The 24,203-nt window shown below is 38.7% G+C and overlaps 1 protein-coding gene across 1 annotated transcript; it reads right to left on the bottom strand.

Moving 5' to 3' along the window:
* Nucleotides 1–310: 310 nt before the first annotated feature.
* On the bottom strand, nt 311–21,120 carry NAA30 (N-alpha-acetyltransferase 30, NatC catalytic subunit). Its single transcript, XM_053602771.1, has 5 exons — nt 20,974–21,120; nt 19,964–20,723; nt 14,330–14,453; nt 12,188–12,243; nt 311–3,718 (listed from the first exon to the last, which is right to left on the bottom strand). The coding sequence occupies exons 2-5, from the start codon at nt 20,720–20,722 to the stop codon at nt 3,581–3,583; spliced, it is 1,077 nt and encodes a 358-aa protein (XP_053458746.1). The 5' UTR covers nt 20,723; nt 20,974–21,120; the 3' UTR covers nt 311–3,580.
* Nucleotides 21,121–24,203: the final 3,083 nt, after the last annotated feature.

The raw sequence follows: 24,203 nt of genomic DNA, 5'->3' as shown, positions 1-24,203 counted from the left end.
AGAAACAAACCACTATGGAACAAACACTAAAACCATGAACTATTGGTTTAACATATGCAAATATACTCTCATTTGTATTGATATCTGATATATGAGTTGACTAATTTTGAGTACTTTTAGCAAAATCAAGTTCATGCTACTTTCGAATCTACTTCGTTAGAACACAAAATAAAGCGGTAACAATCACTTCTTCTACATAACTCTTGGTGGGGGGGCGGGGCCACAGTAGATTGCTTGTTGCTGTTTTTCTTAGCAGGAAAAGCAAAACAACCCAATCATAAAATCCACACAGCTGTATCTAAAAGAAAAATGCAAACACAACTTAACCATACTTTATTTGACTGCATCTTATTTAGACAGCTTGCACATTTCAAATCCCATTAAATCTTTCACTTCAAAATGATATGGGACAATAGAAGAAAAATTATGCAGCAATATCCAGTCATCAAATAGCAGTCCAATATTTTGAGATACACGTGATATTTTATAGATACTCAACTCATATCTGACGTCAATATAATTTATGGTTATGTCTTTACAAACCTGAAAGCCCTGCAACATTGTAGCGCTCATTTTAGTGATGTCACGGTGCACTCAATAGTAACTCTGATGCACTACCAATTTGACTTTATGCTCCTGGAAAGTGATGAACTTCATGATTTTTAGACACCATAATAAATATACACATCCAGTCCTATACATGTCAGCCAATACCATAACACAGGGCAAGGTAAGGTTAAAACATGTGACAAACAAACTCCTTTACACAGATTTGTCGAGCAAGTGGGGAGGGCAATTTAGGGAAGAGAGGCAGAAAATATTAAAACCAATTTTTGAATAGTAATTATTTCTGCTTTTCTTATTTTGCTGGTTTCAACTTCAAAAACTACTGTCTGGTTTCAGACCTGTGGACTTTTCTAAAGTAGTTGCATCCCAATGTTAGGGAAATTATAATCACATCAAAAATGGTAGTATACCCGTTAGCTTCTTCAACACTAACATATATAGCTTCATGGTAGCATGTATAAAAATGTTCAGCAGTACCAACTGCCAAACCAGTGTCAGTGAATAATACAGTCAGTCTTAAAGAGGCAGCACCCCATTAAAAGAAAGTTGCACCAATTTTGCTCAGTTTTAGCCAAGTGAACCCACTCTATCAATTACAAATGGGATTGTTTTAAGCTTATATAAGAAAAATAAAAACCTAATATGAAAAAGTTAAAGTTTGATACTAATTCAACTTGGACTTCTAATTGTGGTGTTATCTCATGCTAGAGGTTAAACATTTGAATCGACTTAAAGTAGACGTAATTTTTGGATACCCAGTTAAAGACATATGGTCTACACTGATATTAAATACACACTAGTAAAACAACATGGTAACTAATTGACTTTTTAGTCACATCAGTTAAGGTCACAAATGCCCAATCAGTTCAATAGTGATGGTTTTGTTGACAACCTAACAAAAACATAAAAATGGTTGAACCAATAACCTCACTTGTATCTACTTTACAACTGTCCCCCTTAGTGAGTGAAGAGAATATATATATGTTCATCAACCATTACCTATGAACCAGTAAGTAAATCACAAAGGATTGAAATAAAATTAGATGAAATAAATGTTTCAGTTCAGTTTTTCCTTCATATCAGAATAACAGAAAAATCACTATGATTGGTCTTCTCCTAAATGCTAGAACCCAAATGAAGTTTGACCAAAAACAAAATGATCAGCTGAAAAGCTGAGTACTGTTTGGTCATCTTATTTTTAATATACCCAGTATTCTGCTCATTAAACTTTCAAGAGCAACATACAATGGAAAGAAATAGTTTTCCTTAAGAATAAAGAACTATGAATGACCCCATCAGCAGGAAGTCTTTATTTACAAATATAAATTGTGCATCTTTATTTTAAAAGTACTTGTAACCATGTTCACTTTCAAAACACTATTCTGAGCAAGGAGCAGCTTTCCTTTAAAAAAAAAAAAAAAAAAAAAAAAAACAGAAGAAGAAGTAGAAGAAGCAACAAACTCTCCTGAAAGGGGGCTTTTACCAACTGTTAATGGAGGTAGGGTTTTTTTTTCTTTTAAATACAGTAATTAGAGCCATAAAATAAAATTCAAACCAAATCCTAGAGCAGAAGCAAAGCATATTCAAAGGAACACAACAACACAGATGCCAACAACATTTTTCAAAGAGAATGAATCTTTTTTCTTATGGGTACCTAGGTTTTCCAGTTAAATGAATTATCCAACACAGGTTTACTGACTCAACTGAGAGCAATTAACTTTAAAATTTGTTACATTATACTAACTGGCCAAAACACAATGTAACTAATAAACATGGTGGCTATTAAGAAAACCCATAGAACTCATACCAAAAAAAAGAGATTCATTTCCCCCTTTTGTTTTTCTGGAGGAACAAAGCAAAGCTCCCCCTAGAATTTCCTCATACAAGTGAAAACAAAATAAAAGCAGCTTAAATGGATACAATACACCCTGAAATTTATTTCTAAGACCAAGAACCAAAAGTGAAGCATTTTAAGAAATGGAAGCAATGTGAATCCAGATCAAAGGAGATAAACAAATTCCAGCTACTTTGTAAAAGCTGTTCTTCACAGCTTAGCAATAATTTTGATTAAATAAAAATCAGACCAATTTACATTAATTTTCTACTCTTTTCCAAAAATTCCCTCACTCTCAAAAAAAAAAAAAAAAAGTGCATCCAAAACCCAGCAATTCCTGGCTCCATCAACTTTCTGCATCTCTTTTGAGCTACTTCACAATTTTTTCCAAGTAGATTCAACTTCTTACTGTAAGGAAAGAGGGGACTTCTAAAGTAAACCTTCTGTCACTCACTGGAAAAAGTATCCAAATTATAAAAATCTGAAATAATTTATTATCAAATTCAGAATTTAAATAAAAACAAAAGTTTGCTTGCAAAGGTATTAAAGAAAAAACAGCATGCATTCAAAAACTAGAATGAAGACAAATATGCTTATCTACACAGGCACTGGAGACACAATCTGTTATCTTTAAGTATTGTAAGACATAACCCACCCTACACTTTTTTCATTCACTAATCACTGAGATACTAATATTCAAGAATGTAAAATTTAATATTGGGGGAAAAAAATCCTAAAATTTAAGCTTTTCACTCACTCCCTTCAGAAAACTAGGGCAGGTTTTGTGTGAAATGTTAGTATACGTGAGACTTTTACAATCCACATTGGCTTTTTTAAGGAACACAAAATCATGTTCCACTTACTGGTTCTGTGATAAAATGATCACTGTGTAAATAACATTGTCAGCAGACTTTGCAAACGAACAAACAAATCTTGGCTATCAACTGGCACATCTTGTTGGTACCAAAAGAACTCTAGAAGTTTAAAACAATCTCTTTTAATTCAGAACAAATGTGCCATGCCAAAGTGCAACAAATATTGTGCGACACTCAATGAGACACTGACAGATAAGAGCTGCGTGAAAACTACTAAATCCACCTGCAAAGCAATTCTGTACAAATTGCATTGCATGCAAAGGTCGGTTCTCTGTGGCTGAAGTTGTTCCTCGATGTCAGTTTCTCAACGCAGCCAAAGTTTAAGTCGCAGTGCATCAACTCCATTTAAATAATATCTGAACAGCCTCTTATCTCGAACAAAACCAAGATTTTCATAAAGTTTCAAAGCAGACTTATTCGTTATTTCTGTTTCCAAAACAACCTTCAAAGAAATGAAAGAAAACTGTTATAATTACATAATTTAAAAAATCACTGACCAAGCAATCAGATCAAATATTTAAGAAAAATGCTATACATTAGTTTGATTTTCAACACCGTATGGTTTTAATTTACTTCTACTTTCGTCAACCAGAACACCCTTTGCCCCATCATCCCAACTTTCATACACACAGCTCTGCTTGCCTTTCCTACTGATTCTCAACCTACCTCATGAAAATTATGAACAGAGTGAGCCACAGTTACTATTGAGGTGTCTTAATCTTCAGGTTTATAGTAGGAGAAAAATAACAAAGTATAATTAAACAAGGGCTCAAGCGAAGCATGAGTCTTCTCTTGTTTTATCTCAAGCTATCAAAGAGTTTGGCAAGACCTCCAACAAGTGTAAGCAAGAGAAAAGACAGTACCTGAACTTATATTCAAACCCATCCGCTGCTCTTCCTCCACCACCCCCATCTCAGTAAGCAGGATCTCCATCCCATCACACCAATGGCTCAACTCTGAAAACTGGAGTCATCTCTAAACCTTTTTCCTCCCCACCCACCTACACATCTAAACACTGAGTGTTGTCAATTCTTCCTCATAAATCTCTCTCAAACTGGTCCTTTCCTTTCTATGCCCTTTGATACCACAAGTCCAAGCTGCATCAACCCTCACTGTAATTACAAGAGCCTCCTAACTCAAGTCTCCTATTCTCTATATCATTTACAGTACTGTATTTAGAAAGATGCTCCCCTACTAATTTCCCATTTAAAACCATTTATTGATTCCCTTTTATCCTCAAGATAAAGTTCACAGTCACTCTAAAGGGACCTAAAGGCCCCAGCAAGATATGGCCTCTGCCTGTATCTCCACCTTTGCTTTACATTTGATCTTCACATTCTACACTAAACTTTCAGTTTATGGAACACACCAAGACTTTTCTCATCTTACACCACTCACATCAACTGTTTTCTCTCTGGAAGAATGAACAGTCTTCCTAGCTTCATCATTTCTGCTCTGCCTGTCTCTCCAGGCTGGGTGCAGTGCTCCTTTCCTTCCACACCACCTCACGACACTCAGGACTGCTTGTGTCCTCGCCTAGGTGTCCTTCCTTCACAGCTGTTTCTTCTGCACCTAACACACTGCCTTAAATAATTAACTGTATACTTAGGGTGAAGAATAAAAATTGTCTATCAGATACAACGCACATAAGTCTGATGCCGGATACAATAAAAGCTCTGACTCCAGCAATATGCAATGCATCTATGTGACAAAAAACACTTATACCCCTACATCTACTGAAATTTTTTAAAAATGTGTCCTTAGTTTTATTACACACATTGAACAAATGTTAAAAGTATTCCCATGCTTTTAAATAAGAGTAATTTTTTTTTAAAAACATCATTCTAAGGCACTACTTATATAATTAACTCATCAAAGCAAATCACACACCAAATCTGAACCTTTAAAAGTTCTCAAATCAAGTAATTACTACTTCAGGATTAAGCAATGACCCTGTAAACCTTAAGTAACAGCTGTACAGCAAACTAATTGGTTTAAGGTAATAATTAAAAGTCAACAATTTGTCCCTGCTCTTATAAAACAGTTCAATTTTCAGCAATGTATGCCATCCTATAGTCTGAACACTCCAATCTGGTTCACACAAGTTTTCAATTTTAACCAATTCTCTTCAGCAACTCCTAAAATTCTGTTACTAGGTCAGTACCCATTAATAGCTAAAATGTTAAATCAAAGCAATTTGAGAAAAACTAAAATTGCGGGCGGCGCCTGTGGCTCAAAGGAGTAGGGCGCTGGTCCCATATGCCAGAGGTGGCGGGTTCAAACCCGGCCAAAAACTGCAAAAAAAAAAAAAAAACCAACCTGAAATTGCAACAACTCAAAACTTGGGATTTCACAAAAATAAAAACAATGACAATTTTAAAAAAATTAATAGCTAATATTTGTTGTAGTAGTATGAGGAACATAAAGCATTCTCCACGTCATTTTATTTTCACACTAACCCTTTGAAATAGATGTGATTAGCTCTATTTTACAGACTTATGAAACTCAAGGCCACCAGTAGAGTAAGGACAGAAGAGAATCCACATGAAAATTAGGGACTTTAAGAATAACTACATACCTCCCTTAACCACCCTGGCCCCAGATTATTTCCCACTATAAAATAAAGCAGCAAATGGAAAATCTAACCTACTTAAGACAAGATGAAGGGGCTTTGAAATCCACCCTCATTAATACTTAGCAATCTGAAATCTTCAAAAGACATCTATAGTTACACACACACTTGAGATAAGAGTTAAGTTCAAGTTTGTTCACAACCTGATCAATGAAATAAAGGACAATTACATAAGAAAAAAACTACACAAAGGACTAACCTAGTTAAAATGTAAAGATTCTCCTGGCACACTCATATTTTTTAAAGAAATGTGTCACACAATATTTGACACAGTAGAAAATGACAGTAAAACTAATTGTTAAATTACTTAATCACTTAAATTCTTATGAACATACTAAAAGAATATCTGGGTTTATAATGGAAATAAATAAACTATAAACCTACTCTTTAAATCCACATCATGGGGCCAGGCATGGTGGCTCACGCCTACAATCCTAGCACTCAGAGGTGGGTGCAATGCCTGACCTCACAGGTTAAAGACCAGCCTGAGCAAGAGCAAGACCCTGTCTCTAAAAATAGCGAGGCGTTGTACAGTAGCTGTAGTCCCAGCTACTCGAGAGGCTGTGGCAAGAGAATCGCCTGAGCCCAAGAGTTTGAGGTAGTTTTGAGATTGCTGTGAGCTATGACATGAGGGCAAGAAACTGAGTCTCTGTGTCAAAAAAAAAAAAAAAAAACCACACCATGGGAGTACTATATAGGAAAGTACTAAAAAGTCATCTTTGACATTATGTGGGGAGGGTAGAAACAATTGGACCTGTTCTACCTTTACATATATACATTTTAATCAAAAAATAATTTAGACTTCCTTGGTTTCTATTTTCTTCTTTGGTTTATAATGACCTAGTTTACTCATTTTGCTAATATGATCTGTTTTATTCTTTAAATTATATAAGAAATAGTAGGCTATTAAATTATCTGTGTAGAATTTACCAAAATATCTTTTAAATTCCCTTTATATCACTAAAAATAAGTAGCATTAGGTTGCAGGGAAAGTCCTGGGTTTAAACTATAAACACTCTGCAACAGGTAACAATATATTACATAAGAAAGAACTGTTTATTACAAATATACAAACGCGTGAAAAAAAGAATGGAAAGACAACACCAAAACAGATACGCTAGAGAGGCGAATTTTCTATTTCCCAAGTTTTTTTATTATGGTTTTTCAATGAAAAAAAAAGTTTTTAATGTAAACATCCAAAAATTAGATATAATTTTCCACTAAAAATGTTCTAAGAACACATACTATACACTTAAATTCCATTAAGATATTCTGATTCCATTGTACGCTGAGAATGGCTAGCTCTGGCTGTTTACATCATGGTAATCATACCTAAATCTCAAAAGAAAAAAATAAATAAAGTACTGGCCAGGTACAGTGGCTCACACCTGTCATCCAGCACTCTGGGAGGCCAAGGTTGGAGGATCCCTTGAGCTCAGGAGTTGAGACCACCCTGAGCATGAGTGAGACCCCCTGTCTCTACTAAAAATAGAGAAAAATAGCCAAGCATTGTGGCAGGTGCCTTGTAATCCCAACTATTTGGGAGGCTGAGGCAGGAGGATCTCGTGAACCCAGGAATCTGAGGTTGCTGTAAGCAAGGCTTAACACCATGATACTCTAGCCTGGCACACAGAGTGAGACTCTGTATCAATTAAAAAAAAAAAGAAAGAAAAGTAAAGCATTATTCATCATATTGATCAATCACCTGTCAATATTTTATTTCAAAAAAAAGTATATAAAAGTAAATGGCCACCATGCAGGTTTATTATTTTAGGTATACAGACCCTACTTTAAATTACACCATAGAAAACTCATTCATGCTGGCTCAGCACCCGTAGCACAGTGGTTACAGCACCAGCCACATACACCAAGGCTGGTGGGTTCGACCCCAGCCCAGGCCAGCTAAACAACAACAACCGCAACAAAAAATAGCCGGGCACTGTGGCAGGCAACTGTAGTCCCAGCTTGGGAGGCTGAGGCAAAAGAATGGCTTAAGCCCAAGAGTTTGAGGTTGCTATGATGCCACAGCACTCTACCAAGGGAAACAGCTTGAGACTCTAAAAAAAAAAAAACAAAACTCATTCATGCTATTTGAATTTATCTTAATCTTCCCCCTAATGTAAAATAGGAATCCAAGATACTCATCCTAGCTACTTACACTATGGCAGCTGGAGTGTGCGTGTGTGTTTGTGGGCAGTGGGGGTGGGGAGGGTGTAATCAAATTCAAGCCAAATCAGCAAATGGGTAATGCACTTCTTATTCATGAAGTAACAAATTCAGTTGTTTCTTTTTCTGACTTTATAATTTTTTTTTGAGACAGAGTCACACTATGTCGCTGTCGATAGAGTGCTGTAGCATCACAGCTCACAGCAACCTCAAACTCTTGGGCTCAAGCGATCTTCTTGCCTCAGCCTCCCAAGTAGCTGGGACTACAGGCACCCGCCACAACACCCGGCTATTTTTTGTTGTAGTTGTCATTGCTGTTTGGCAGGCTGGGGCCAGGTGTATGTGGCCGGCACCCTAGCAACTGAACTACAGGCACCCACCCTGACGCTATATAATTTTTCAGTCAGCTCCAAATATATAGAAAATGAAAAAAATCTTTTGGTATATTGTTTTAACTTACCTAACTCTGATACAAAAAGTTGGGGAAAATCACAGGAAGGCAAGAGAAAATATCTATCAAACCAGGATGACTTAGTATTATTATTTGGGCAAATACATGACCCATGTTTCAACTCTGTGATTACTAACTTTGGCTTAATTTACTCTGAATTTAAAAGGACAAGCGGCAACCAAGAGCAACATAAACATGACTCAAGGTCACAAATACATTCTGCATTATCTTTTTAACCTAAAGGGATCTTAACTGCAGATGCCTTTCAAAAAATCTTACAATGCACAAAAAGAAAGACACTTACATTCTTGCAAAACTTATATCAAGTTCAGAGAAAGACAAGTAACAACTAATAATGCAGTTCAAAATTCAAGAGTGCTTAAAAAGAGGGGAGATACAAATAACATGCTAGAAGCACAGAACTAATTATTCAACAGATATTTATCCATCAGGCAACTCTATCACAAATGCCACATGAAGCACGAAGAATACAGCCAACAGACAAGAAAAGGAATCTGTCCTCCACAGTGGTTAAGGCACAGACACTGAACGAGGGAATTTAAATACAATTAAGTATTACATAAAAGTATAAAACATAAAACACACACACACACACACACACAGAGAGGATGAGACTGATTTTGTCCAGAAGGACCAAGGAAAACTTAAAGGAGTTGATGATACTTGAATTAAGTCTTAAAGACTAAGAAATGTTTTAATAAGCAGAAAACCTATTAGATTTGCAATGAGAAAGTAGTTCCACTGAAATGGAGAGGGTAGAAACCAAACCAAGTGGAACAACAAGTAATATTAGTAAGCAGAAGCAATAAACACACTACTATCAAAAATTAGAAGGGAAAGAGAGATGGAAGGGCTTGTAGTTGGCCTGGTTTAAAACTGAATGCAAGAGTAAATGGAGCTCTGTCCCTTCATACAGAAAATGCTTTATCTGAACAATGTGGGATACAGATAGGCAAAAATTTTTCAAACCAAGGAAAAGTTCTCTGATCCAGACACAACCATACTCAAATTGCAAGAACAATCTATTTAAAAACTTTACAACAGCCAGGCACAGAGGGTTATGCCTCCCAGCACTTTGGGAATCCAAAGCAGGAGGATCACTTCAGGCCAGGAGTTCAAGACCAACCTTGGCAATGCAACAAGATCTCATTTCTACAAAGAATGTTTTAAAAATTAGCTGGGCATGCTGATGCACACCTATAGTCCTAGCTGCTCTAGAGGCTGAGGCAAGAGGAACCCTTGAGCCCAGGAGTGTAAGGGTACAGTGAGCAATGACCACTGCCTAGGTGACAGAGCAAAACCCTGGCTCTCAGGACTCAGTGCCCGTAGCGCCGGGTTGGTGGGTTTGAACCCAGCCTCAGGCCAGCTAAACAATGACAATTGCAACAAAAAATTGCCAGGCATTGTGGTGGGCACCTGTAGTCCCAGCTACTTGGGAGTCTGAGGCAAGAGAATTGCTTGAGCCCAAGAATTTGAGGTTGCTGTGAGCTGTGATGCCATGGCACTCTCCTGAAGACAACATAGTGAGACCCTGTCTCAAATAAATAAATAAATAAATAATAAAATAAATAAAACAAAATAAAAATCATACAACAGGAAAAAGTTGATCAAACCATCCCCATTTCAGCCTAAAGATTATATTCATTGCTTCAAAAGAAAACTAAATCAGCAGGTTTTTAGGCCCACAAAGAAAGAGTATTTTTACCAGAAAATACACACTAATTTAGGATTTAACCTTGAGACTAAAACAATATAATTAAAATCTCCATATTACAGCTCTGAACTTTCAAGGAAAAGCCAATACTATTTAAAGACTTGGGTCAGTTAAAGTAAAGCACACAGCCTGCCTCACTGATAGTGACTTAGGATAATGATTAGGGTAACTCCTAAAAGGCTCTAAACACAGGAGCATAAACTTTCTGCTGGTAACACCTCTGTTCTCTGGAAACCACTCTCTATTCAGCAGTAGATCAGAAACACTGGTCTACCATCCCCAAAATGTTTCCAAATTGTCCAAACTTATGAGGCCTGACTTCTCTTCTTGATGAGCTGACTATGCAAGTGTGGCTATAGTCAAATCATAGACTTATTCATACTCATGAATATATCCAGTCCAATTTGCTCCTAAAAATCTTAGTTACCAGCCATATAAATGCTTCTGGTTTCTTTTTTCTTTTTAATATTAAAAGCTGTGAATGTGAGATCCTTTGCCACCTGTGAATGATACTGAGTAAAGATAACTGAGTAAAATTAGCTAAATCCCAGGATGACTTCACTGTGCTACTCAGGATGTCTGTTGGCCTCTTCATAAAACTACCATTTAGTGTGATCTGTCAGAATGTAAACTAATGTTAACAAGGAGTCTGAGAACATGCTGCAGTAAATCTCTGTATTCTAACAGGAAAAAGTATTCATGAGATATTGTTAACTGAAAAAAACAATTATTGCAGAATTACGATTTATTTATATTAAAAAGTTATACATTTGCATATAGGTGTGCTTAAAAAAATGGGAGGATGCACATTAAACAGTTAACAGTAGCTACAGGTGGAAAAAGGAATCAAGAGTATGGGGAGGATGATAGAAAGGACTTTGTTAACAAAAACACATAAACCCATACCATGTTTAAAGACCTTGTACAAATTTACACAAATAAAACCTACTTTTTAAAAAAGCCATCGATACAAATTACTTATAAGGTCAATCTGTTGAAAAAAATTACCTAATTTCATGTATTTTGAGAACTTTCTAAGGCACATTTGTCCTCCAATAATAAACACAATTGTCCATTTGTATTGCACACAAAATTATTAGTTCAACTTCGTTCTATAGTAAAAACGTCTACACTTCTCTAGTTTATACTTGTTCCCTTCCACACTATACAACAGTGAATGTCAACTCCCAGTCACCACCAATATTTACTGAGTACAAGGTGGGAGGGTCACTTGAGGTGAGAGTTCAAGAGTAGGCTCGGCAATGCTGTAGGTTATAAAGAAACTATTCCTGCCATCAGGCCTTAAAACAAGCTATAAACTACAAAAATGCTCTTACATTAATTGACACATAGCTCTACTCTTAAAAACTGGGTATCTTGAGCGGCACCGTGGCTCAAAGGAGTAGGGCACCAGCCCCCTATACCGGGGGTGGCGGGTTCATGCCCAGCCCCGGCCAAAACTGAAAAAAACAAAACAAACAAAAAAAAAAACTGGTTATCTTGCCCCTATCCACCTTAGTATGCAATGCCAAGAGGTTTTTCTCAAGTGTGAAATGTCCTCCATGTGAGCTGATAGCTTTCCCATACTTAGAAAAAACTTTCAGACAGACACTGCAGCCAACATGGAAACAAATTACAATAGAGTTTATAATAAGAGCTACCCTAAATGACTTAACAAAGCCTTTGAATGCCAATTATTTACTGAAAATGCCTAAGATTTCACTTTCACATTCCAACAGTTTGAAGAAATGTGTTCCATTATCATAGTATTGTTCTAAGCCAAAATTAAGGGGTTATTAAGGAATTCTCCCCACAAGCTGCACTGTGTGCAATGAAATGTGAAGTACAATTATCATAAAATATTTATAAAAATACCCAGTAGAATAATGTCCAGGATAAAAGGTATTAAATGTTTAGAAAGACTTACCTCATCACAGTCTCCTTCAACCATGGCATATATAGCTTTCTTAACCAAGTTAGTACCTAGAATACATATCTGAGTATTAATGAGGGAAAAATATAATTTAAGATCTCTAAATTATGATATTCATAAGCATAGAAATGTCAAACATCGGGGTAAACCAGGAACTCACTGAGCTGGCCAGAACTTAACTGCCTTCACCTGAGGCGACCTTGCCAAAGATCTTCCAAACCCATAATAACAGAGCACAAGAGAGCCCTCACCAGAAGTGCTGTGTCCCACAGCAGGTCTAAGAGATTAGGTCAGTTCCTATAAACCTTATAGTGAACCTGGGAACAAGGAAGTCTGGGGCTACCAGTGATGTCAATGGTATGTCTGTGAATGTTTAGAAAGATGTGTCCTAGTTTGGGGTTAGATATATCTGGTACATTAAAGGAGGGAAAAAACCTGCCAAATGTAATTTTAAAAGACAGACAAATTTTATTTTAAAACTCTCTTAGTTTTCAAACCACACACAAGTACGCATGTATTTCATGGGCCAAACAAAATGTGTCTGAAAGCCAGAATGCAACCTTAAAGCCACTGATTTCTATCCTCCAAATTAGCCAAACAGCTGCCTATTATTTATCATGAGACCTTTCAGCTCTCTTTAACGAACCTAAGGCTCAAACTTGATCTGTAAAACAGCCTGATGCATTAAAAATAGTGAAAAGCGGGCAGCGCCTGGTGGCTCAGTTGAGTAGGGCGCCGGCCCCATATACCCAGGGTGGAGGGTTCAAACCCAGCCCCGGCCAAACTGCAACAAAAAAATAGCCAGGCATTGTGGCGGGGGCCTGAGGCAAGAGAATCATCTAAGTCCAGGAGTTGGAGGTTGCTGTGAGCAGTGACACCACAGCACTCTACCATGGGTGATAAAGTGAGACTCTGTCTCTAAAAAAAAAAAAAAAAAAAAAAAAATAGTGAAAAGCTATAACACCATAAGGAAACTTATAACAACTGTGTGAAACAGTCTTATGTTGGATAACAACATTCATGTGGTTTACAAAAAAGATACAATTAACAAAACTGCTAATAATTAAATACTGGTATAGGAATCAAACATTCTTCCACGGATACTCACTTCTTTCACGTATACATCCCAGAATGCTCAGACAAGTGTGCATCTACCTTATCCTAAACTGGGAATGCAGAGACAGTAGGTCCCAGACATCGCAACAGTGGTGTTTCTTTGTGTTTTTTTGAGACAGTCTTGCATTGTTGCACTTGGTAGAGTTCTATGGCACCACAGCTCACAGCAACCTCAAACTCTTAAACTGAAGTGATCTTCTTGCCTCAGTTTTTCATTCTTGGTAGTGACAGAGTCTCACTCTTGCTCAGGTTGGTCTTAAACTCCTGACTTCAAGCAACCCACTCACATCAGCCTCCCAGAGTGCTGGGATTACAGGTGTGAATGACCACACCTGGCCAGTGGTTTGTAAGCAACCTTACATCACTGTCACCTATCTGGGGAAGCTTCATCCTTACCTCTGATAGGACAAACAAAAATCTCAGGGGGGAGAAGCTTAAACATTTGTTATTAAACCATTCAGATGATTCTATGACCATTATAAATCATGAGTATAAGATTAACTTAAAATGTCAGGAAAAAACACACCCAAGTTATGAGAGAATTTGAGAGGAATAAAAAATAGTAAGATTGTCTTCTGGTCTTCCCCAAATCACAATATAATGTTTGATTACTAACGTTAAGTAACATATAACAATTTCTCCATAATTTTGGTTTGACTGAGGTCTACTTAACCCAAGTACTTAGAAACTGCTTGAGGGCCACACAGTTTTTAAGAAGTGCGACCCTTCTTGTAGTACTTAGTATAATACAAAGCACTTTACATGTGATCCCAAAAAATGTTTGGAAATGAAAACTGATCACCTAGTACTTGTTAAAAAGATAACCTCTCAAACAAAACATTAATAAAAAAATTCATTTTAAGAACTTTTGAAAATACTATTTTGAAATAAAAAATAGCCTTAATTTTCTTCCCTTAGTTTCATTTTCATTTCTATTTATTTACATTTAGGTCTTTTATTTCAAAGTACAAAAATGAAAATAGCTTATACATTCTTTTAGCAAAATAATATTTTTCTTACCAATGCCATTTCTCCTGTACTTGGAATCCACGGCTAACATGGCTATATAACCTCTGCGGAACATCTTTTTGTGCATATCCAACTTGCAAACGATGGCACCTACACACTCCTCCCCTACCATGGCCTTAAAAATAAACAAAGAGTTATGAAGAATACACTGCCATCACGCATTGCACAATCTCCCAGAGAAAACAGCAAGCAACTGTTGGGTCAGCATTTTTGAGAAAGGAAGAGATAATGGAAACTCTAGCAAGAAAGCAATCACAAATGTTTCAGAATCTAAATCCTCTAACTCCTTCAAATGTTCATTCTCATTTTAAAATCTCTCAGTATCTTAGAACATCAATTTCTTATGTTTATCATTAAAACGTGGGGGAAAAAGGCAAGATTTCCACAAGGTAAACATTCAAGTACTTCCTAATACATGAGGTCCTTCTAAATACTGGCAATAAAGATCTATGTAAGTTTTGCGATGAGGGAATATATGATCAAAATTATTTAACTTTTTTTTTGGAGACAGGATCCACTCTGTCACCCACACTTAAGTATAGTGCCCCAATCGTAACTCACTGTTACTTCAAACTCCTGGGCTCAAGTAATCCACCTGCCTAAGCACCACCATGCCTGGCAAATTTTCTCAAAAAATTTTTTGTAGAGGCCAGGCACAATGGATCACACCTATAATCCCAGCACTCTGGAAGGCTAAGGTGGGCGGATTTCCTCAGTTCAGGAGTCTGAGACCAACCTGAGCAAAAGTGAGATCCCATCTCTACTACAAATAGAAAAAATGAGACAAGAGGATTGCTTGAGTCCAAGAGTTTGAGGCTGCTGAGAGCTATGATGGTGCTATAGCACTCTACCCAGGGCAACAGAGTAAGACCCTGTTTCACATTTTTTTTCTTTTTTGTGGAGAAGAGGTATTGCCATGTTGCCCAGACTAGTCTCAAACTCCTAGCCTCAAGTGAACCACCCATCTTGGCCTCCCAAAGTGCTATGTTTACAGGTGTAAGTCACCACAAAATTATTTTAAAGGTCTATTCATTAGAATATGATAAAATATTGTTAAACTTCACTATCAGCAGAGTTTAAGTTTAAATTTATAAATTCAATAATAAGGCTTTAGAGGAAGCCACATATAATACACAAAATTTACACCTGAATGGGAGATAAATTTTCATCAGGAAAAAAATACAAAAAATTTTAAGAAGCAACGTTATTTATAACATATTACTGAAATTGTACCTAAGAGGTTTTTGTTAGCATATGTAAATATATGACGGTCTCATTTTTAGCATACTCCTTACAGTGTGAATCACTGCCATAAAGTTCTTAAAATATTGATAATTCAAAATTTAGAGCTCTATATTAAAACAAAAACTTTAACAAAATGATTTTACATAGCTTATTTTAATAAAGATACACAGCTTTCCAGAGTATTAAAAGCTACTTGTTAAATTCTAATCATCTTCTATTTTCATTAAGATTTCCACTACCACCACTGAAAATGTTTTTCAATGATTCCATTACTCATAGAAAAAATGTTCTTGTTAATACCATATTCTACTAAATACAAATACGGCCATGTGTTCAACTGTTTAACAATGTGTCAGCAAGAAGTTTTTGTTTTCTATAAATTAACTTTCCAAAAGAAACTATTTCAACAACAAAACTTAGGAATGTAAAGTTACTCATAATACGTCCAATTCATGCTTAATGTATATTTTAACTTAAATTTGTGACTTTTTTTAGTCTGTCATTCTGTAAATTTATTTAAAAGCCTTTTTTAAAAAAACTGTGGAGATATATTTTAGGCAAGACCATTCTAATCCATTTCATGCAAACCTAAACTAAGTCAGAAAAATATTTTTGAACAGATATTAAATTCAACAACACATACTTTTCATTTGTTTTATCATATATTCTAAAACTATTTTGAGTCAATAAGCCTCTACGGTTATGTCCATTTTTCACTCACACACACACAAAAAGAAAACTTTGAAAAAAATTCTTTTCCAAAGTGAAATTTCTGTATCAAGACCTGAAATGAACACAAAACTTGCCTGACTAAACAACTCTGACAGTATTTTCTGATTTGAAAATGACCTATTTCAAATATATGTGGACGTATAACACATACATATACATGTACATTTATATATCATCATCAAAGACTAAATGGTGTATCAAAAGAGCCAGAAAAACTTTTGGCCTGACCTTGTAAGCTAGGCTCATGTGAAATAAAAATACATATAAATCTGTGATATAAAACTATATAACTTTACAATTAGTAAAGTTATCCAAAAATAGGAAAAAAATGGTCAGGAATTTCAGATAAATCTTGTCCTTTGAGCATTGAAATAAGCAAGCAAAACATTGTAACAGTTCATTCTCAGAGTTGATTGATTTCTTTCTAATTACAAATCTCCAGGAACAAAAATCAGTTCCAACACATCTTCTAAAAATAAAAGCCCAACATGAGACATTGTCATTAACACCATGTTGGTAATGAGGAAAGCCAAAACTACATTTTTTTCCCTGCTAAACTGTTGAACTTCTTGTCAATTTTTCCAAATAAAATCTCTGCCCATACAACTTGAAACTCAAGCTTTAAATGTGTTTTTTCAAGCATGGGAATTGAAAAATCCCTGGCAAGATCAAGACTTAACCCTACAAGGCCAAAGGCATGTCAGTGTATAAAACCATAAAAAACATAAATGGTGTGAAAGAGATTCCCGAATTCCAGTATACTACAAATAGAAAACTAGAGGAAGCCAGGCTGTTAATTTAGAATAAACAGAAATACTATATTGCATTGCTGGTAGTAGGTTTAAGAACTTCAAAAAGACTCCAACAATTGAAAATACTATAAATTCAGAAGAGGAAAAGACAAGATGGTTAAGAACAAAGCAACTGACAGTACCTTGCATTTGTATACTATTTTGTTCTTATTTCATTTATTCCATTCTGTCAGCCAAGCAATGGCACAATCACAGCTCACTGCAACCTAGAACTTCCAGGCTCAAGCAATCCTCTAGCCACAGTCTCTCCCAAGTAGCTGAGATTATAGACATAAACCACCACTCCTGGCTCTGTTTTCACAACTGTTCAGTTGTTAAGAAGAAGCGTTAAGAAACTGTCATACTTGTTAATCAAATATTGGGAATTTTCTAAGATTCAACCCCCATATATTGACCCATTACAGGTTACCTGTAGAAACCAGGAATGTTTTGGAGGTTTCTAATCTCTTGAGGTTGATTTTGTAAGGGCAACTGACCTTGAAGAAAATAACTTGGTAGCACAATGATCTTCAACAAATGGGTCAAAGGCATGTCATTTTCCAGGTTCATATTTGTGACCATAATGAGAGGACAGGAAACTTGGTTCTAGCCTTACCTCTTTGCTACTACATAGCTCTCCATTCAAACATTTAAAAAAACTCTGATCCTTAACACTTTTTCTTTTTTTTTGTAGAGACAGAGTCTCACTTTATGGCCCTCGGTAGAGTGCCATGGCATCACACAGCTCACAGCAACCTCCAACTCCTGGGCTTAAGCGATTCTCTTGCCTCAGCCTCCCGAGTAGCTGGGACTACAGGCACCCGCCACAACGCCCAGCTATTTTTTGGTTGCAGTTTGGCTGGGGCCGGGTTTGAACCCACCACCCTGGGTATATGGGGCCGGCGCCTTACCGACTGAGCCACAGGCGCCGCCCCCTTAACACTTTTTCAACAACAGAAAAAGGCTGGACTAGATTTTCTCTAGGATCCTTTTCAGTTCTAAAATATGATTTAAAATAAACATACACACTTGTAATTTTTAAAAATTAGTTCCCATGGGAAATTTTAATTTAAAAATATGCCAATATAAAGGCCCTAGTTCTAAATGGCCTCTGATTTTACTGTTTTATTGTTCAATACCTCCAGGATTCATACTTGCATTAATAAATTTTATAGGTCACCAGTTATACATATTTCAATTTCTAGATATGCAGAATTTAATGTTAAACACATTTTGGCTATCAAAGGCTAAAGTACAAATTAGCTGGTGAATTAGGAGTCTATATAATATCAAGATTAAAGTTTGCCAGCATCTAAAATGACAGAGAAGTTAAAAGAGGCTCAGGTAATATCAGGACTCAAAAATTGGCTAAATCCACACACAATTATTTTCTGAAATTGACAGAAAAACATCTATTTCAATTTAAAATGTGACTCAATCATCTACTTTTGTGGGCTAAATTACAATTAAATTAACCTACAATCTTTTAGCAATTACAATGGCATTTGATAGGGCCTTTATAATAGTGCTATAAATCATTTTCCCGTATTTTTCATTGATACAGATGTATCTTAGAACTATTTTAGTACAAAATCCTGAAAGAGCAGTTTTCTAGAATATAAAATAGCACCCACGTTTTAAGCAAACATACTAAATAGAAGCTTTAGCAAGGTTAACACAGAAAATAGCAGAATTACCATTATCTAGAATACCCAGATTGTATTTTCAGACTACTGCCAAGGTATAGAATCAAAAACAGATTCTTACAATATCATCAAAACATCTTGCAGGGCATTGCTAAGTCCAGCTAAGTCACTATGCTAAAATAATGCGTAATTAATGGTGGTGGCATTTCCCTTCATAAAATACTCCTTTAAAGTATGTCACCTTTAATAAAATTCAATAGAAATATGCATGTATGTAACAATACATAATACAAAGCATACACTTGTAGTAAATATTTAAGTTAAAGGTTTAATGGTCAATACTACTGTGAAGAAATCACTGGTACTGCCAAAACCATGTAAACTTTTTTAAATTATTCATCTTCTCCAACTGTCAAGTCTTTTTCCCTTACATGTAAGTAAAAAAAATTATCAATTATATCCCACACAGCCCGAGTTACTAGTATTCAGGCATATCTACAACCAGTTTCTGAAAATAATAAAAATCAGACTAGTAACAATCCCACACCTAAGTTTTCTACATTCCACAAATGGGTATTTCGTTCAAGTTTCAGGAGCCTTTCAGCTGCCAGAGAAGTCAGTAGCACCTTCTGCAATGGAGCATCAGAAAGCAGGCTGGCTAAGACTGTCCTACTGAAGTAAAAGGAAGCAATTTCAGTAATTACTGAACATGCTTGTAAGATTTAATTCTCCAATGTGGCCACAGCAAGTTTACTGACATGTTCACCAAAACATGTTTATGCATACACTATTCCCTGATTATGGCTGTAATTGAGAGATTAATAAGGCCCATATCTAAACAGAACCATGTTCAAATTAAACGACTGCAAAGCGCTTTGAGGATGAGGGTAAGTAATTAAAGATGGTTAAACATGATTATAACGTAAAGTCAACAAGACACAGACCCTTCTCTGTTCCAGCTCCGGTGAAACACGCATTGCACAGGCTTGCTGTATTTATACATTAGTGTCAAGTTAACCCGGACCGTGGAGTCTTACCTTCAAAACACTTTCGTTAAATAGCTAGGACTGTAAACTCTCACTTTACAGCACGTAAAGCAGTATGAAACGCAGATGGACACATCCACAGCCACACTCTCTGCCCTCACACTCCCTGCCCTGCACGGCCTGGATCTCTGCTGGGTTCACCCTCTTTTCATTCCTTCCACTTACCAAGAAGCACAGCTGTGGCCAGTTGTGGATAAAATATCTATAGGTATAAATGGAGTAGGGTTCTGACAGATCTTTGGTGATCAGTCTCATGATATCCGGCATTTGTAGCTCAGATTCATATCGGACATATCGTATCGTCCGATCCTCCCCAGGCTCAGCCTCCCTGCCCGAGAGGCTCCTCAAACTGCAGCCGGCAGTCAGGGACGAAGACAGCAGCCGCACCTGCTCGTCTTCCTCCTCCTCCTGCTCGGTGCCCTCGGCGAGTCCATTGCGGGCCGCCGCGGGGTCGCTCGCCGCCGCCGCCGCCTCTGCCGGGCTGGGGACCGCAGTTCTGGCATTATTGGGGAGGGAATGGGAGAGCCTCTCGCCCGAGTGTACCCCGGTTCCTTTTGTTACAGTCGCTCTACAGCCCCCATCGGAGGTGGCCGCGGCCGCCTGGGCTGCACCCAGGACCTTGCTCTTGAGGGAGGCGGCCGCCCGGAGGTGCCGCAGTTCGGGGCCAATCAGTCCGTTCAGCTGCTGCTGCTCCTGCGACGGCTGAGGGCAGTGGAAGCACGCGTGCTTCCTGGCCGCCGTCTCCTGGCCGCCCGCGGGGCTCCTGCCGCCACCGCCTTCGTGTTCCTCGTCGTCCTCCTCGTCCTCGCTGCAGCAGGCGAGGGCGGCCCCCACCGGGAAGGGGCAGCGGGGCTCGGCCGCCGCCGGGGCCGGAGGTGCTGGTGGTGGAAGGAGGCTGCTAGGCCCAGGCGGTACCTCCGCCATCCTAGAAGCGACACAGACCGAGAGGGAGGCCATGAGACCCGACGGGCGAGCGCGGGGAAGAGGGGGCAGCGGGGGGGGGCGGAACAAAGGCAGAAACCGTCCCTCCCGGAGCTGCCCCCCCAATTCCGCGCCGCCCCCACCCGCTCTTCAGCGCCTCCCAGCTGCTCAGCCGGCCGCCGTCCCCGGCCGCCCGGGCCCGGCCACCAGCCCTGTCACCCGCGGCCCCTCCCTGTTCTCTCCTCGCGGCTCACCCCGCACGGGTCCCCGCCGCCGCTGCCGCCACTCCTCTTCCTCAGCCACCGCCGCCGCCTCCTTCGCCGAAGCGGCCGCGTCCGCCGCCACCGAGGCTCACACTCAGCGCCGTCGCCGTAAAGCGCCTCGGCTGTTACCCCGGGTAAAGTTTCCTGGGCCTAGTTTACGACACTTCCCTGCCTGCCGGCTGCCAGGGCCAAGGCAAAGGGGCGTGGAGAGAGGTGACCTGTTGAGGGGCGGGGACCAAGGTGTCTCGCGCCGGCTTCGCGGGAGGCCGTGTGCTGCTGGGTGGGGTTACGAGGCCGGGAAGTTGCCGAGGGCTTTGGAGTCGCTGGTACCAACCCCAGCTCTCGGTTCTGGGGGTCCCCAACCTGCGGAGTGTGCCGCGCGGGCCTGGGCCGGGGGACCGGGCTGCTCGGAGGCCGCAGCCCCCCAGGGAGCTGCGAGGAATCCTGCCAGCTCCAGCCTTGTGGCCCCGGCCGTTTACAAGTCACCTAAAATGCCTTTCCTCGGCTGCACTGCCCTTAACGTTTACTCTGACCCGGGCGGCTTGGGGGAGAAGCGCTTAAAAATGGAGCCAATCAGGGAAGCAGATCCCAAAGGAGAGGAAGCTTCGAGATGTGGAAATGCGCGGATGGCTGTCGAAACCCGGTGGTTGCGCTGTGAATTAAGTTTAACTGACCCTTTTGAGGCAAGAGAGCAGATAGTCGTCTTCCTCTCCCTCTTTATACCCTCTCCCCTCGCCTCGGAAAAACTGAAGGTAAACGCGACTAACAGGTGCTGGGCAACTGCGAGCACTCCCGGGAGAGGGCGACCAGGGCTAACAAGCACGTTCCTCTACTTGTGGCACGAACTGTGGTCGTTTGCGAAGCACCGGCAAAGAGGTGTCCCGATCCTTTCAAGTCGCCTGCCAAGCAGGTGCGGAGGGAAGAGGGCATGTGACTCCACTCTCGGTGCTGTAGACCACAATGGATGGTTTTCAGCATGTCTGAACTGGAGAGACGGGCAGGTAGTGTAGCTCACTTGCAGAATAAGCAAATTAGGTTGGTTTGTTGTTAAACTGATTTGCTCGTGTGTACCGCAGAAAGACGTTTTCAGAGATATAATTCTATCACTGAATGTTTCTGCAGCTTTTTGCCAGAATCTAAACTTTGTAAAAAGTGGGAAACACTGTAGCATGACTGTTAGGTACAATTGTTAGAAGTCCCTGTCACTAAAGATGTTAAAGGAAAACTATCATCTACCATGATACTATCCCTACAACTAACAGGGACAATAATAATAAAATTTATTACCATGTGCCAGGCACTGTTCTAATTGTCTTACATGTGTTTACTTATAGAAATATTGACAGAAATTTGCATGTGTGCAGAAATAGGCATACAGAAAGTTGTTTATTTCAGCCTTGTCTGTAAAAGAAAAAAGTAAACTACCTAAGTATCAATAAACACAGGAATAACTAGATAAATATGACACATAAATACAATGAAATAGTACTGTTAATCATAATATTGTTTAAAAGATTGAAAATATATATGTGTGTGTGTATATATACTTTTGCAGTTACTGTGGCTGCATTGAAAATTACGCCCACAAGGTAGTGGTATAAAACAACCATTTATTATGCTTACGGATTCTGTGGCTCAGAAATTCAGGCAAAGCACAGCAGGGATGGCTCTTCTCTGCTCTTATGTATAGGGTCTCAATTGGAAGGCTCCAAGGCTGAGCACTGGAATCATCTGAAAGCTTTTTGCTCCATTACTGGTGGTTGATACAGGCTAGACCTGGAAGCCTCAGTTCTATTCCATGTGGACCTCCCCATGTGGTCTTTTAGCATGGATTAGTTTGGGCTTCCTCACAACCTGGTGGCTGGGTTCCAAAAGCAAATATCCCCAAAGAGAGAGAACCAAGCAGTACATCACCCCATAAGACCTAGCCTTAGTAGTCATGTGTTTTCAATTCTGCTGCATTATATTTATCTAGACAGCTACAAAGTTGCATCTAGGTTCAAGGAATGAGGGTGAGGGTGGGGGAACAGATACTACTTCTTGATGGAGAGAAGCAAGGTTCTCAAAGAGCACATGGGACCAGAATATTGCCATGACCATTTTTGGAAAATACAACTTGTCATAGATACTTACACTGAAAGTCCTCCTAAATACCTGAAGGTGAGGTAAATAAGGTATATAATAAATACAGTGTCTTCTGGGCCCACGAGATCCATCTCCCTCAGCCTCCCAAGTATCTGGGACTACAGGCGTATGCTACCATGTCCGCTAATTTTTCTATTTTTTATAGAGACAGGGTCTTGCTATATTGCCCAGGTTGGTCTCAAACTCCTGGGCACAAGTGATCCTCCCACTTCAGCCTCCAAAGTGCTGGGATGATAGGTATCCATTTATGTTCTTTAAAAAATGCAAAACAAACAAACAAAAATAACGACAAAAAGAGAAAAGAAGAACAAGATAAAAAAAAGAAAAGAAAAAAGTGCAAAACAAAACTTTACTTCCAAATGTGTATACATTGTTTAAAGAAATGTTTGTCAAAGTTTCCAAGTGTAACCTGAATGTTTGGCCAATGAAACAATGATCTGTTCAAATTGCAGCAGAAAACCATCTAAATGGCCCCATGTGATCCCTTAAGAAATGTTTAGGGTAATTTTTACCTAGAAAAATGTCTCATATGGGCGGCACCTGTGGCTCAAAGGAGTAAGGCACTGGCCCCATGTACCAGAAGTGGTGGGTTCAAACCCAGCCCCGGCCAAAAACTGCAAAAAAAAAAAAGAAAAGAAAAAAAAAGAAAGAAAAAGAAAAATGTTTCATAGCCATTTCGTTTGAAATATAACCCCTCTAGAAAAAAACATAACTGCACTGTCATCAGTTAGTGATAGCAAGTCTTCATGTTTTTTTCATGTTGTACCTTGGCATTAAGCTTTCTCACAATGAGTGGCTAAGGGTTGGTTTAAAGTTATTTTCAGAAAGTTAAGAGTTGAACCCTCCTTGAGGTCAGGGTCTGAGTGGTATTCACTTTGTATTCCCATATCTAACACATAAAAGAGAACTCGCTAAGCTTTTTGACTGAATTCTGCCATTCTCTAATTAAGCAGTCTAGATTGCTTATAATGACAAAATAAATTCTGACACTCTGGGTAGTTAATAAGCTAATAGTATTTCTGGTGTCTAAACTCCAGTGACTTCTCTTTATATCCCAGTATTAAAATTCAAGTGTT

This window comes from Nycticebus coucang, chromosome 9 (genome assembly GCF_027406575.1).
Source record: "Nycticebus coucang isolate mNycCou1 chromosome 9, mNycCou1.pri, whole genome shotgun sequence".
NCBI lineage: Eukaryota > Metazoa > Chordata > Mammalia > Primates > Lorisidae > Nycticebus > Nycticebus coucang.
This window is presented reverse-complemented; position numbering and strand designations above follow the sequence as displayed.